The sequence below is a fragment of the Diuraphis noxia genome, unplaced genomic scaffold (assembly GCF_037042655.1).
Source record: "Diuraphis noxia isolate RWA-SAM2 unplaced genomic scaffold, SU_Dnox_SAM2 contig0002, whole genome shotgun sequence".
Lineage (NCBI taxonomy): Eukaryota > Metazoa > Arthropoda > Insecta > Hemiptera > Aphididae > Diuraphis > Diuraphis noxia.
In genome coordinates, this window is record NW_028301712.1 from 19,627,448 (window position 1) to 19,645,462 (window position 18,015).

At 28.7% G+C, this 18,015-nt stretch overlaps 1 protein-coding gene across 2 annotated transcripts; it reads left to right on the plus strand.

The window, feature by feature from the left end:
• Window positions 1–455: 455 nt before the first annotated feature.
• LOC107174177 (uncharacterized) lies at window positions 456–16,502 on the plus strand. Of its 2 annotated transcripts, XM_015525028.2 has the most exons (10): window positions 456–803; window positions 8,182–8,686; window positions 10,842–10,972; window positions 11,124–11,367; window positions 12,287–12,586; window positions 13,235–13,409; window positions 15,006–15,130; window positions 15,243–15,353; window positions 15,469–15,616; window positions 16,295–16,502. In XM_015525028.2, exons 2-10 carry the CDS (start codon window positions 8,272–8,274, stop codon window positions 16,377–16,379), a joined length of 1,734 nt encoding a protein of 577 aa, XP_015380514.1. In that variant the 5' UTR covers window positions 456–803; window positions 8,182–8,271; the 3' UTR covers window positions 16,380–16,502. The 2 variants fall into 2 exon arrangements, with proteins under 2 accessions (XP_015380514.1, XP_015380515.1); XM_015525029.2 differs by lacking the exon at window positions 15,469–15,616 and having other exon boundaries at window positions 458–803.
• Window positions 16,503–18,015: the final 1,513 nt, after the last annotated feature.

Genomic DNA, 18,015 nt, shown 5'->3' on the forward strand with positions numbered 1-18,015 from the left:
TTAATAACAAAAACATTACCTAAAACTTTGTTTTTAATCGAGCACAGTTGAAAAAAGTGTTTGATGACTTGGTCTGTTATATATAACCAACGCCCACGCACAATAAAAGTACAGCATACATGGGTATATGTAATACCTGTGTAGATATTATGACCAGTTTATTTTAGTTTGATCATCTGCTGGTATAGCGTGCGCGTGCGAACGGTGCCTAAGTCCGAACGAAAAGGTATATATTGTCATCGTCGGTGACGAATGAGGGGGAAGATGTGTGTGGCCATGGTATGATTGGGGGGCTGGTTGGGGGGTACCAGGTGGTGTGCTGTATATACACAGGTGTTTTGTCGTATTTAGGAACGCATTAATAACATTCTACGAAGGAGCCAACCGCTGTGTCGTGGCAGGGGTGAGAGTGGCGGTGCAGTGGCGGCGGCGGTAGTTCCATCCGGTGCATGGCCGGTTCGGTTCAGTTGGTTATTTCACTCACGACTCACAACATCGCAACACGTCGTCGTCGACATACCTATGTTGAAATATATATAGTACGCACGCTGCGCGCCGACCGAACTATTGTGATTATCAATTTATTTTTTTTCAATTAAAATTTTTCCATAACACGAATTGCGGCAGTTTAGCTTGATATCGAAGGCTGTAACGTCAGTTGTCGTATTCGATTCGCAAAGTGATCTCTTTTCAGTTTATAATCCATCTGTAACCATGGGAGAGGATCCACAAGCGATAATTTCATAGTCGCAAATTCCAACTTTGCAGGCCACACACGCACACAGTTGCCACCACTACGCGGGGTAAGCTATAATGATATATGACATTAATGCATAAATTATAATAGTACCTATTATATAGTTCAAGTATGATTCGTTTGTCTGCAAAAAATGTCGTAATCGGCAATTACATATAATGTTTATAAATTATAATATTCCTATATATTTTTTTTGTATGTATATTTTTTGATAGTCTGTTCAAAATAGTTTTTATATTTAAAGTCAGTACGCTCGCGTCCACACAACTAGGCACTATCATGTGGTTGGATAAGATTTGAAAAAGATATAGGATGTAATAATTTTAGCGGCTTGTTAATTCACCTAAAAAATCTACTATACTGTGCTTAGATTTATATTTAATCGCTAAAACGCAAATCATAAATAATACATAAGTATTATTGGAAAAAGGATTATGTGCCTAAAAATCCTTCATAATATTTCGCGAGACTACAACAGTCAGACGTATAGACAGATTGTTAAACGTATAAAAAATATTATGTAAATTTTTAAACTCACGCAGGTTCCAACATGTTCGATTCGCGGAATGTCTGAAACAATTTTGATTGTCCACGCTGCATTTCAATTCTAATTTTTTCTTGCCGTTTTGTAATTTGAGAGTATTAATTTATTGATATATTATTCATATCGTGTGTTTGATACGATGTACTCGAATCAAATTTTATAAAAATATAAAGTATTAAATTCGACATTTGATTTATACTTTATCTTGCTTTCGTTTTATAGTATAATGTACTATATTGCTATATAATAATTGTTAAATTTGATAAAGTTAAATGAAAATGTGATCATTATCATCAAAATTATTGTAAGGTTTTAGACAGAAAAAATATCATACTTTGAATTTTATTAGAAATAGATATAGATGAAGGATTGCTTTGTTTATTTTAGAAACGAGCTCACAAAAAGTTAATCTCCTAAAATATTCTGGGTCTATAGGTTGTTTTTATGGTGTAGTGTATACATGATATAATTAAATGTTTAGTACCTAATCTATTGATGTATTATATGAAGTGTACATAACATAATATACTGTTACTATTTTAAAATCCATGCTCTACCTTACCTACCAACCTATATGTATATTGCTATGATTTTTCCCATTAAAACTAATACTTTAGGTACATGTTATAAACTTTATAGTTATCTATACATCAGTTTGTAGTAGATAAAAAATAATTGGTTGTTATCATAATTAATATTTAAAAAAATTATATACATATTATGCACAATAATATTTTAATGTTCATAGATTACAATGGAGAGTTATAACTCCAAGACCCTAGTTATTATTTATTAAGTCATTGGAAGCAATAAAGGTATAATATACAATATACATATTACATATAGGTTCGCAGAATTTAAAGAATATGATACCTTATTGATGATAAATTTAAATTTTCGTGTTGATTCCATAGAGTACAATATACTAAAGATATTCCATTGACTAAATTGTTTTATGCGTAGGCATGTATTTAAAATTTTAAATGAAGATGGTATGTGATAATATAATATATTGCAATACATCACTTTATACATAACATGGCGCTTCTATTATGTATCATGTATGTTTCAATTATTATATACACACACATATATTTAATTTAAAAGTATATTGATATCTTCAATTATAATTTATTAAAATTGCTCATAAACCTTCATTAAAAAACCTAATTACATATTTCAATTGTTTCCTATAGTTAATAAGTGGTTAACTTAATAAAAGTAAATTTGGATAATTAACTACTTATTTTTTTGCAGTAAATATACATTACCTTATTCCTACATATATAAATCATTGTTATTTAGTCTATGAAGTCATAATAATTTCTGTAGTTAATATATTTACTTCGTTCGTATTTAGTATAAATTATTTTAAAACCCTGCAATAACTTTATTCGAATTAATTTCTATTTTTTTTAACCTCCATAAATAATTTTTACGATTTTGATATTCTATCCTATTAAAAAAAAAGAATGTTAATTACTACAGTTTCTACTGGAGTTCTTTTTTCATATATTTCTGATTTTTAAATCAAGAAAATGATAATATTATTATTATGTTGTATTTGTTATCCTTTTTTCGTTGCTAATGGTTACATAGTTGAATTAATGACGTCATATCTATGTTGGGAAATTTGTAATTGTGATTAATATATAGGTAGTAAGAAATATTGATTATATTATAATATATAACTTATAATAGGTTACAACCAATGTATACATGCTAACAAACGTAAAAATTAAATAAATATTATTTTTGAAATAATGTCGTATGTGTGATATAATATCATAATCTTAATGATAAAAGATTAAAAAGCCAAAAAAGAGTAAATCGATTTGCTTCATCGACTCCCATAAATACGACATTGACACATTGTAGATTAGAAACAATTATTTGAAAATCTAACTTGTAAATAATTGATATTCATAATTAATGACTTATAATACTTTGATGATAATAGATACATATATAATCATTGGTATAAATTACTGATAGGTACATAGGTACATCATCGAAATTATATTTAAATTATTTAACCAACTACATTATCAAACATGTAATAGCTTAGAAAATTTTATTAAAATATCTTATTTTATAAAAACCTCATTATCATTTTTTTAAATATTGTATTTAATGTTCATAATTTATGTGAGGTAACATATATGCTTAACTTCATTAGTGTCAACAATTTTTTAAAACATTTCTGCATACAATAGAACAGATGAATACGTGTATATTCTTAAATCTATTAATATCTAATTTTACTAACATTATTTTATTTTTTTACATATAGCGTTATGCATGTAGTTAATTTATTTCAATATTGTTTCATGTGTACGTAGGCAAACTTACTTATGTTTTAAAATGAATCATATTTTTGAAAAACATTAATTTATTGATAAGTTTCACGGAGTCAATTGAAAAGGTTCTCACTGCTCTATTGTTAGTAGTATAATGATTAGTAGATAATTACATCTTCTATGTTTCATTGTCTTAAAAATAATAACATTCTAACTGTAACCGACAAACCCTAATTGTTAAGTATTTAATTATCGATTAATGTATGTAACACAATGCAATTTTATACTCTCTCTTAAAATATATATATATATATATATATATGTTAGATGTTAACATGCAAATAACATTGTGTAAAAGTATAAGACATATATGATATATTACATGTATAATGTATATGGTATATGTGAAAATGTATTAGGAAGATAAAATATAGGAATGACCTATTAGTTTTAGGTATTAAAAAATTATAAATTATTTTCAAAGATTATTATTATAATTATTCTCATAATGCTCTTTTTGTGAATATAATCTGACATTTTTGTGTTTTAAAACGAATCTTAGTAAAATAGATTTGATCTTTTTACTTTTAATTTAATCTTATTAATCTAAATATTAATATTAAGTATAGAATTTCATATTATTCAAACGTAAATAGACACGTTGTTCAATAATATTTTAATAACTATATAATATTATAAGTTAATATAATGTATCTTTTATAGGATACCTAATTAATTTTTAAAAGTTTTTACCTATCTACCTATTTTATTTATTCTATCCTATTTAAGATTTTGTTTCTGATAATAATATTACCATGTCTAATAAAAAACATAAACGTTAAAATTTATATCTACATAGGTAACTAATATTAAGCATAAGAGTATCATGTTAATCGTTAGTATAGTTTTAATTTTAAATCTACTAGGTTAGGTTTCTGAACGTAATTGGTGTACATATCTATTTGTGTTATAGGTAGATATTTAATATAATTAAAATAATTAACATTGCAATTTTTTAACGAACGTGATTGATTTTTTTTTAGCAATTTAAAATAATTTGTAATCTTCTGAGTTTCAAGAAATATTTTTGAACAATGAAGATAACACATTAACACAATATCACAATATATACTTATATAATTATATCTCATAATATTAAATTATTTGAACTTTATTGAAGCTATTTACATAATTGGAGAGATTGATAAGTTTATCATATCATAATATTTATTTTATACTATTAATATACAAAATTATTTAAACAGTATGTTAATAAAACTGTATTATTTGGATAAAATAAATAAATTGCTGTATATTGTGTATAATAGAATTTCATGATTACGATGATATGTAGGTATAAAATAAATATGAAGTTTAAGGTCTTAAGGAAAAATATTAGAAACATAATTGTTAATAATAATAATGTGTTGATGTTAAATTCCTTTCTACGATTGAGTGCATGTGGTGCTCCAAACATATACTTAAATGACATTACCGACAAAGTAGGAAGTTAACAGTTATTATTGTCAGTCTCTAACGATTCATGACTTATGATCCCAGGTATGGCGTGTGAAATCTAAAGAACAATGGTTGTAGGATCTTGACCTACCTGTAAGTTAGGGACCATCTTTATAATTTTTTTGCACTGAATTATTTTGTAAAAGGAACAAAGATATTACAACCTTTTTCACTTTTAAAAATACGATGCCGGAAATTCTTAAAAAGAATTTGATGCAATATTTTTTTTTTCTACAAGGAGCCATTATATCTATTATATTTGTATTTTATGATAGGAACGTCTTTATTCTTACTTCAAAATAAGTGACAAAAGCTATTCAATTTAAAATAAATGTTTATTTTATAGCATTAAACCAAATATGTACTTATAAAAGATCTAAAGAAATACAAAAGCATTTTGACTTGGTTGCTTAAAAAGGACGATTTTTATTTTTCCCGAGGTATTGAATATTGATCGTCTTGGAAGTGAATCATTTATATAGATCATTGATACCTTTTTTTTTAACAAAATGTATTTCAGAAATTTTTTCACAAAGGTTTCTTTTGAATAAAAATTTAGTTACATCGTACATTACTACGATACGTCATATTTATTATTTTTAAATGTTATAAGTTCCTAGGTATTCTATTTTAATAATTGTTAGGTTTCTAGTTTCTACAGCTTCAAATAAAATAAAATATTTTTTTTTAAATTCATAATTAAACAAATAGAAATAAATTGTTTTACAATTTAAATGTTAATAATATTATGTATATATGGTATAATATGACCAAAACTCCTATAATAAAAATTGAAAATGATCCTGGTTTTTTATACGATTAAATGGTAAATTTCTGCTGTACAAGATTTTTTACATAATTTTATTGCATTCATAATAATATATATTGTATTATTGTATTATGTTATGTAGGTATGTATAATATGCAAATCGCTAGTTATTTTCAATGTACCCGGTTATAATGACTAGATTATTTTTTGAGCTATATAATTACGGGGAACTGTTAATTAATTTTTTAGGATGGAAATCACAAAAAAATAAAAATAGTTTCGTTAATTTTGATTCGTTGAAACTGGTGTAATTTATTAAATTATGGTAGATATATAGCCAGATAAGTATAATGAGATATATTATGTGATGCTTAAAATTGTTATTAAAAAATATCTAGCTAGGTATATTTTTCTATAATTTATATACGTATGAATGGAACAACATATATAGGTACTTAATATCAAATTTGAAATAATAACGTTTATTGCATTATTAATAATTAATTGTTGGTCATCTTCAAGAACGTTTGAATACCATGTGCAATCGAATTACTACCAGATTTTCTATTTTAATAATAAAGTAATAAATAGTTAATTTATTCATTCTGTTAAATTTCAATTGATTATATTATTTTAATACTTCTCTAGGTCCTGCGATTTTCCACGAAAATAACAATTGATTAGTTTCCTGCATAATATAATTATCTATAGTTATAAAACATAAAAAAAAAAAATCAATGAACTTTTACTGTTTTAATGTTTATAAAATAGGCTTTCTCACGGACGTCATCATTAGTCATTAGTTTTTTATTTCCTGCAGACGCCTGAAGAGGTTTTTCGGTCCGCTGTGAAGATGTTCGAGGTGCATTGGTCACTATACCTAATACCTATAACTATAAACCTATACGTCTGTCGAGAAATTTTATTCGTACAATTTTTTATATGTCATTAAAAATACAAGGGATAGTCTGTTGTTCACGTTGAATAACCGGCAGATTAAATGTTTAAACGGCCCCAGCACTTAATAAAACATCTCGATTTTTTTCTTCAGATTCTTTTTATTTAATTTGCGGACTCACTCACAGTTAAGAGTTAAAACGTGTTCGGCGCTTAATGAATATCCTAAACAACAATTTAAATAAATAAATAAATAAAAAAAATAATAAAAAAACTACAACAGCTATATGAACCGTACAGCATATATATTCCATATATACGTACGTATAGTATTATATATATATATATATATGGGTATATATTGACTCGTAAATGTGTTATTTATGCAAATCGAGCGACGTCTCTTGGACATTGCCCATGAACACGCCATAAGACCGGCATTATGATGGTGCAGTCGTGGGCATATAATATATATATATATAAGGTATATTATAATGTATATATTATTGTGATGTTTTCGTTCAGACTATCACACACCCACGTGAAAAATTCCATATTTACTCGCAGTCATTATTCTGGTCGACACATGTACTTTACGACTATATGGCTGGGCAACGATTTAATGACCCATTGAAAAGAAAAATAATAAACTCGACAATAGGATTTTTGACGTTTCATTCATGTACCTACAATATAGTCGATCACAATGCGAGTGTGATGTCCGCGGTTATCGGAACCAAAATTGCCGCCGGCGGCGCCGCGTTACCGTTTTAATATACATGCGAGACGACAGTTTTCCATTTTCCCCTTGGTAGTGGTCTATATTTTATATATACATATAAGTGAGTATATATATTATTACTATTATTATTTGTGTTATTATGTCGTCTATAGACGCGTGTGCGTATAAAATGAGAGTCGCTGAACCCAACAGAACCGAACGCGTATATAAAAATATATTATAGTGTATAACATGTTATGCGAGTTGTATAAACGTCACGTCTGTAGACTATATTGTGATATTATTATGACGTATCCTGCAAGTATTGGCGAACAAAAAAAAGGCGCTATGTATGAAATCTGAACAATTATTTTTCGTTAATCAGTTAATTAATGTTCAGATAATATAAATATAATAATAATTTAATATTCACATATAATTTTGGTCTCATAACTGCGTTTATAGGTACTACCTACTATACGTCTTTTATGTCCAATATGCAATCTCAGTCCTTCACCTCTGCAGCCCGCATAACTTATTTTCTATATGTATATATTCGATGACCTTGACACGTGTGTGTACAGGGATCGTCCTATATATTTACGGTCATAAACATATAATAATAATTTGACGATCAACAATAATTTTAAAATCTGTGCTCAATTGCTGTTTCAGGCGATCGCGCTCCGGTCCGCAGGTGTGTCGTTCGAGCGAGACGCGACGGCGGGACGTGATCATCACCACCGTCGTGACAATAACAACACAATGGAAAACCCGGCTTACAACCCGGAGGAGGGCCAGCGGATGGCCAACGAGTGTTTGGCCGCGAGGTTATTGTCCGGTAAGGACAACACGGGCGGCCGCGGCGGGCCCGGCACCGCGGTGTCCACGATCTACGACCCACGCGCCTACGGAACGACCGCCGCCGCCGCAGCCACCAACGCCGCCGCGGCAGTGACGACGCCCACGCCAGCCGCATTCCAACCGACGGCCCGGCAACAGCCCGGCAAGCGGTGTACCTGCTGGCAGCCGCCCTCCGACATACCGCATTTGCATAAGTGCAATTCGCCGCCCAGGACCATGTGCCACACCAACATGTTCGTCCTGTACACGTTTCTGTTCTTCACAGCGGTCATATGCCTGACCACCAGCGTACTGTTGTACATCACTAGAATACAAGGTACCTATATACATAATTATATTATGACATATAAAAATAATTGATGTCTCTATACGCCAACGAGCGAGTGTAAGCACATTATATTATTGTTATCTAATATGATATTAACATCATATAGCAGAATCCGTCGAAAGAATTATTAAGGGTACATTAGTAACTTTACACACTTCAATCCTTTTGAATTCCATATTTGAGTCATCCTCCGACATTCTTCCGCAGTTGATAGTGATTATAGTTTTGCGATTCGTGAGCAACAGATCATTTTGAAGTACCTACTGCAGCTAAAAAAACTATAAAACTCCTAAATTATACAATATTTATAAATATTATATACTTTAGGTACTACAATTAAGAAAATCATGCACCTCTATATGTGGTGGTTTAATTATACGCACAAAAAAAGACAGCTCTCTTAGTCCTTCTATAGATCTTGCATTACAATGAATATAAATATAAACAATTATTATATTAAAATTGAAAAATATTAAACACTTTTATGATTTATAGGCATAGCAAAAAGTATACAAATCCATAGATTATATTATTTTATAACAATGATGGTGATAATGAAAATAAGAATTTATATATTTTAAACGTAGGGTGTAATATACTTTGGAAAAATTAAAAACGATTCTCTTGTAAAATTGTGGCATATCGGTGTACAATGCAATAACTACGTGTGCGTGACATAAAAACGTGGGGTCTGCTATTTTTAAAGTATAGTAAATAACGAGTTCCATGGGTGTCGGGTACTCGGGTGAAGCAGCTGAATCTGAATAGCTGTAACGTTATTTACGAGTTAAAATGTGTATAATTGGGGTTCGGATTTTGAAACAAAATTCAAAACATCATAGCTGAAAAATATTACATCCATTGTAATGAATGTACGTAGTATAGTAGTGCTAGTGCCTATCACATTAGCGTTTGTTATATAATTCTTAATCAACATATATATGCATAATGCATATGTTGATACCGTGGAATCTCCGAATTATAGAGAGCTGAAGTGATATTGGTCCACTCCCTCATCCCGTGACCTCCCGTATGGCGCCTCATATTTAGGTACATATATAATATAAATTGTTTAATATATACGTTTTCCTACAACGCAGTATATACCTGAATACTATATTATGCGAGTATTACTATATATAATAGTATATTATTATTATTATTATTTTGTACATCAATCGAAGACATGAACGCGCGATCCGCTACAATATGCCATATAATAATAAATACGTACATAATTCGATTTAGAGAACACAATGGACAACACAACATAATGCACCACGCACTGTATTATAGATGTATACCTATACCTACCTAGAGATCAATCAGATTACGTACCGAGATCGATTGATACCGAAATATTGATACTACGCATATAATATATTTTGTATAGGATGCGTGTGTGTTGTGTATTATACTTATTATTTCATTATATGCTATATACATACATATATAAATAAGTATAAGCATTGAATAGTGAATAGGAACTGCAGATGATGAAGATGAATAATATAATGCGCAATGCCGATTTAGACCGTCGTGTTTCAATTGAAAAATAACGCTATTGATGAAAACAAATTACCCGTAAAAACTAGGTTCTTCATCGGACACCGGGTGTTTTTATTTTTTTTTAAACCACTCACGAAATATTCGATATCGCGGGTTCGGTATAATATAGAGATATACCATACATTATTTTTAATATAATACAAGCATCTTTTAATTTATCGCCCGAGGGCGATGGTATATAGATATTAATTTTCAACAAGCACGTACGCGCGCCTGACCAAAAACCAATAGTAATATAATCGTATGTTTTGTGTGTATAGGTATAATACTATATGCATATACTATATATTTCGTCGTACATCGATATTAATAATTAATAGGAAGATCATCATCGTATCGTGAGTTTTTTCAAATCTATTAATTTGTCTCATTGTAAGTTGTCCGTCGCTATTGATTGAAATTTAAAAAATTAAACAAATCTATCGTATTTTATAACGTACCGGGGTTAGTATAGAAATAAATAATTTATTATTTAGTAGCATTTTTCCCCAGTACAAACAAACTAAGAAAATCTTGTGATTTAAAAATGTTAGTAGTGTTTATAAAAGATATTTTTGTTTTTATTTTTTTGCAGTTCCACACAAAGAGAAATATCCATTAGTTGTAGAAGGAGAATTTCAAATTACAAATGTTCCGTACACGATAGGCTTTGTGGATAGAAACTCCACCGAATTTTTAGCACTGAGTGCCAATATCACGACTCAGGTAACTATAAATTGGTTCTATATATAGTAATAGTAACTAGTTATACATAGGTAGTGTAGTCGATAGTACGCATAGGTACTATTGTATTTCATTTTATTATTGTTCGTATAAGAAGACTGGAAAATTTAACCAATAACTATTTGTATTGTAGTTGGACGACACGTTCAGAAACAGTGAATTATCACCGTGGTATGATGGCTGTGAGGTGATCGATCTAAGTCCCGGTCAAGCTAAAGGCGTTCAAATACAGTGTGAAATCAAATTCTCTCAAGAACCCGAGTCCGCGATCGGCATTGGACAGATCGGCATTGCGTTCCTCAAAACTCTTCGCATACAGCACGGACATACTTGGTTAGGCAACTACAGTGTGGACGTCCAATCCATTGGATTCCAAAGTAAATAAATACTTTTTCATAAATTACACGATACAAAATGTCCATAAACAAATTTAAAGTAAAATGATTGGAAGTTGCTACAGACTAAAAAAAATGGACGCTATAGGTATCTGCTTTATTAAGGGCCTCCCACAAGGGCCGGGAACTGACGGACCTGGCGTTCATCGGGGGCTTTGCTGTTATAAGGGTTCGTTGAAATGAACTTGTAATTTTTGACATTTTGATGGGAATACTTATTTTGTATTAAATAATATTTTATAGGACACGCAAAAACATTTATTACAGAGGCCTAAATTTTATGCAAATTTAGGGCACTATATACCTAATACACAGCTATATTTGTTTAATAACAAAATAAAACCAGTAAGCGGCCCCTGGTAAAAAGTAAGCGCAGCTGTTAAATCTACTTAATATGTTCACAAATACGTGGACACTAATTTTTCAAAACACGTCCAAGTTACCATTTTGTTACATCACGAGATGTGACACGCTATACAGTGAACTGATTTTATAGATAATAATTGCTTAAAATTGATCTCGATATTTATTGTTAATATGATTAGTGCAGATTACACATGAATCGTGAATATGTAAATTACGTCATATCAATATTATGATATATATATAGTACTAGGTTACTAGGATGATACCTATATACCTACATTTTTTAACATTTAAAATGAAGCTTATTTATTTTGTTTGTTAGAAGCTATAAATACTTGTTATAAATTCTAGATTTACTCCTTAATCAAAAACTCAGTATGACATATTTACATTGCTGTATTGCTCTAAAAAATATATATAGTGCAGTTATTATAGGTACTATACTATTCTTCAATAAACTTCCAACCGCTGAATATATAATCAATATAACCATCTACAATATTATAAAACCATAACGTTGTGTTCTATAAAATAGTGAGTGGCGAATTGGGTATGTGGACGGATTGGTCTGATTGGAGCGGCTGCGAAGATCCTGGAGACTATGTAGCCACCAGAACCAGAAAATGTTTGACCCGGGACACGCGAGAACCGACAAGCGTGGACCGGTGTCTGCTCATCCCGGGCAACAAAAGTGATCTGGACCTGATGCCCTGTCGGATATATCTGTCACAAAACTCGGACCTCGATGAATATTTTACAGTTCCGACACCGATTTCGTCATCAACCACCAAGGAAGTAATCGAACAGGCACCGACAAACAAAGTCACTGAAAATGGTAACTATATACAAATATCGAGTCACTTTCTACGTGCAGAGAACACTACGCATGCCTATTTAGAAATATTAGATATCTATAATATAATAATGTATAAAAGCTATAATAATTATATAATATAGGTAGGTTTTACGGCTTTATATTAAACGCATTTGAGTGAAGTTGATATACAGATTATATACCTAAATCCATTAATATCTATGTATTTCATCGAATTCATCACTGGATAACATATTATAAAACTGGGTAATAATACCATAATAATAAGAATAGGGTGGGTCTAGTCTGCTTCAAAATTTTTACATTTCAAGTTGGTATTATAAAAATACTATTGTATATTTTACTCCCGCGTCGTAATCGAAAAAATATTAAACAATGTCGAATGTTAATAATAATAAAAATGTATGCAACTGCAATAATTGTATTTATTTAAATTAAAAATCTTTACTGTTCAGGCTTAAGGCTATTTCTTATATAATAGTTATTTTGATTAAATTTTAACAAGAATGTAAATCTGTTTTGATTTGGCGTCAGTCGTATTACATTAATGAAAATTACTGTATGCTATAAAATAATTTAGCACTTACAATTTAATTCTGAAAAACATTGGTACTATTCGATAACTGATTAATGTATCAACAATTTCAGTTGAAGATAATTGGATCTGTGATGAATGCAAAGAAGACGAAGTCTGTTTGGCCGATCGTGACGAAGGTATTCTGCAGTGTTTGCCAAGTTTGGATACAAAAGATTTAACTGGATGTGGTGGACGATGTGGTATAAACACCCAGTACTGTCAAAATATTCATAGAAATGCGTATACGTAAGTCATCGTTATTTTATAATTATAAATTATAGCATTAGATGTTGAAACCATCGTGTAATACCCAATATGCATGATAAGATTAAAAGACGAAATACTTTTTAAATGTCGACATTCCTTTGAAATTCCACTAAAATTGGTCATTCAGTAGTTACTACTTAATTGCTATTATTAAGTTAAATTAATTGGAATATAAAATACCATATTAAACTGGTTTGGAATACGCTGTACGCGACTGAATCCGTTCAAATTAATATAGTAATCGTTTTTTTTTTCAAACAGGTTTTCCGAAACTGAAAGAATATAATAGTTTTTATTTTGATATTTTAACGGAATATTAAACAATAGTTTTAAAATTTTTTTTAAATTAGTTTTTAAATTATTCTTAAAAACAATCATAATTAATTTTTTTTTATTAGCTTTCACCTTAATAATTATATTATCATAGTTTATAACACAACATCTAAAAAATGTCATGTAAATTCTCAAATAAGGCTATCAAATAACAATGTAATATTTGCATATATTAAGAATTATTATAATTAATATGACTATAGTATATAGACAATAATAATATTGTATCTATTCGTTATAGAAATGGAAAAAATCCATTCTTTAGTTGGCAGTTGAAACAATTAAGACTAATAAAAAGAAAGATGCGAAAATTGATAATGGCTAAAAAATTAACAGGGGATGTTAAGATAAAATTTTGTTATTTTTTTGAAAAACTGTGCTAACAGCAAAGAAAAAAGTGATGTTTTTAATGTTTAGTTACCACATTTGTTGCATACACAATATGAATAAACTTATAAGTTTTAAATTCTATGTTCTTTTATGTTTACCTAACATTATGAAACTAACTTTCTTATTTTATTTCTTTCATTAATACATTTCTACCATTCTAAAAATAGCTTACCACTTTTTTATCATATTCTATCGTCACGTGTTAAAATCATTTAGATATATTATTTGTCGTTTTATCATCAATCGAGGGAGCAGAAATCATGTCTGAATGTCTAAAGTTTCCTTTAATCCTTTAATACTCTCCTTTAATATGGTTAGGTGGGTTTTGAATGCAATCTAATCTCGTGACATCAATATATTGTACCTACATAATATTAATTATGATTATATATGAATAACATATTCAAAGCTTTAAAGTTATCTCAGGCATGTCTGGATTCATATGGTACATCTACTTCAATTTGAATTCATTTTTGATATAAGATTCTATTATAAAACAACGTCCACTTGATTTTTTCCTTCTATCCGCCCATACATTATTTTATTCTGTACGCAATATCCGTTTTAAACCTACATAAAATTTCGCCACAGATCCCATCATAGGCCATTATTGCCTAAACATATATATATATATATTACACCACCCACATTGTCACTTACTGATAACAAGCAACATATTTTTATCGTAAATAAATAATTATTTGATTTATGAAAGTTAACAATTTAACACAATAACGTATTTTTATTCATTAACTAGTTGGTAAATAAGCGAGAGTGACATAAAATTGTTTGTGATTTGGCATAAAATATAAATATTACTACTTTATATTATAAATATTGTTTTTATTTTAGTTGTGTGGATACTTCGCCGTGCTCTAAAAACGAATTTGAGTGTGGAAATCGCATGTGTGTATCGGATAAGGCAAAGTGTAATGGGATTTACGATTGTTTAGACCAGACTGACGAAAAAGATTGTCGTAAGTATTGGTCATCTCATAACAAACATTATTTATAATATTATATCATAAGATAAGCAATCACAAAAAGAAACGCGATACATTTACATTTTTTTTTTTTTTTTGATTTTAGCATGTGATCTCGAAACACACTTCCGATGTGGCATTCAATGTTTGCTAAAGACGAAAATGTGCGACGGCGTGTCGGACTGTTGGAATGGCCACGACGAGCTTAATTGTACCCGTAAGTATTTATACGTTCGCAGTGTTTGTGATAAATTAATTTAACAATAATAATAAATCATATTGTATAGATAAATAATATTTTATAATATAATACACGCACCAAAAAAATTTAGATTGCGAAGATGGTAAATTTGCTTGTAATTCAAACGATGAGTGTGTGAGCTACGATCATTTTTGCGATGCATACGCAGACTGTACAGACAAGTCTGACGAACCGTTAGGATGTGAAGGACCTTGCAGGAGTAATGAGAAAGTTTGCAGGTAGATATTGCATCGGACGAATATGCTCCTTCACACGAATGTCTTCGATTGTCTTAAGCACCATGTTTCTTTTAGAATTTTGGGGAGAACGCAACTGTTTTATCCTTAGCATTATTATACCACATAACACTTGTTGAGAATGAAAATCAAATTCGTCAACCAGCTGTTGATTTTTCTTATCAAAATATTATAATATGTTTGGCTTTTAAAGGTAGTTTTGAAATTCGAGATCACAATACCTTTATGCAGATTATTTTTCAAAATATTCACGAAATAGTTATAATATTCAATATATTTCGTATTATAATAATAATTGCATTAGGTATTTTTTAGGTAAAAATTATTATTAATATTATCGAATCCCACAATAATATTATATTTTGCACAATTCATACGCATGTCTGTAGAGCGTGGCTTAACCATTAATACCTACTACTGTACTATTATGTAGAAACTAGAATGAGATACTTGTTTTTTTTAACACTGAGTGTGTTCAAATTTACAAATTAATATGAATGTTTTTACTTTAGTTATTAACAATTTTAAAAATCATAATTCATATTAATTTTAGAAATTAACCGTGTTTTGAATAATACACTGTAACAAAATTAATGTAATATTATACCTGCTATAACAAATTATGGATTTTAGTATTTATACATTTTTTTTTTTTTTCAGAAATGGCCGGTGTGTAAAAATCCATATGCCTTGTGATGAAATAGAAGACTGCGGAAATGAATTCAACAATAAAACTAATTGTTAGTTTGTAAAATTTAAAGAAATTATGTAAATTGAAACATTTATTTAAGTATATATTTTGTATTTGTTGTATGTTGTAAATTACTTAGTATTTATTAATAAAATATAATATTATTTAAACATAAAATCAGAGAAATTATTAATTTAATAGCAATATTATGTATAAAAAGTAGACTCTTAAAAAATGTAAGTATAAAATGTTCAATAGGATAAAATAACAAAAATATATAATTAGATCATTTATAATTAATGAGATAGGTACAATGTCTGATGAACCTATGTCTGATGAAATGATTTGAACACAATGATAATGCTTAAAACTTAAGTGATGTATTACCTATAGTGAAGATTTATGTATACTGCCTCAAACAGTCAAAATTCAATGTGTGAAATAAATTAAATAAGTACATATTTATAAATTATTAATAGACGGCAGGTAGACTGTGTATTCCACCCCTTTTGTTAAGTGTGAGCCCTTCTAATCACCAAATATACTTACCTATGACTAATTAGTAATTAATAAGTATTATATAATGTAAATATTTTGAGCTGTATGTCAGTATGATCAAATGTACTAAATTTTAGAGAAATAGCTTCTTATTCAAATAATTATAAAAAAAAAAAAGAAAAATGGTTTTAATTTTGCTGTTCTATACTTTTTCATAAAATGCCATAGAATCGCTCTGATAGTAATATTTTTTTTTAAGGAATTTGATCTAGGCAATTGTAATAACATTTATAAATATTGAAATATTCTATTCCAAAGTAATTAACAATATATAAGTCCCAAGTCTGAATTATTATTAGTTATTTGTTATGTAACGATAAAATGATATTAAATAATATTGGTTAATTAGGTACTAATTCTCTAGGATTTGATGTAATATTTATCAATAATTAGTTTATGTATTATATTATGTAAAATTCAGAGCTTATATTATTTGACAATAACAATTATTAGGTACGTTCAGTTTTCAATTCTGAGTTGATCAGTTGAAAGATCAAAGCACTGATTATACAATGAGTTAGTTTAAAAAAAAAATTGTTTAGTGTGATGGATATTTTGAGTTTGAAAGATATTTTTGAAAAAACGGATTTTTTAAGTTCCTTAAGGAAGTTAGCCAATAGAAAAAATTTTTAAGTGTTTTGAATTTTTTCAAAATAATGGAGAAAAATAAAAACATGAATTATTTTGAAAACTAGTAATTTGGCTAAATCAATTTTGTTTTTTTGTTGTATTTCAAAATCAATAACGGTATAATATACTTAAATTTATGATCACAAATATTAATATCTTCCAGAATTAATATAATACCATAAATATTTTAGATATTTTAGTGGTATTTATGTACTTTTTAAATATTAAATAAAAATAGCTAAAAATAGTTATTTTATAATTATTGTATAGTATATTTTGGTTTTTAATTAAAAAAGCTTTAATACAAGAAGACAATTTATATACGATCCGCATTATGCATATTTATCGTTACTGAGTAGATTATTATTTGATACGCCATTGAAATGGATGTGTTAAATTTAAATTCAATGGCAAAGTATCAACATTGCAATGCGATTATGTGAACTCAAAATAATGAAATGTTGTGTTATAAATATATTATTTATATCATAATAATGATAAT

Excerpts from the sequence above, each read along its gene's own strand:
- LOC107174177 (XM_015525028.2), top strand. The coding sequence starts at position 8,272 with ATGGAAAACCCGGCTTACAACCCGGAGGAGGGCCAGCGGATGGCCAAC. Across the intron at positions 8,687-10,841 it reads GTACATCACTAGAATACAAG|TTCCACACAAAGAGAAATAT; the intron begins GTACCTATATAC and ends ATTTTTTTGCAG. Across the intron at positions 15,131-15,242 it reads GACTGACGAAAAAGATTGTC|CATGTGATCTCGAAACACAC; the intron begins GTAAGTATTGGT and ends TTTTGATTTTAG.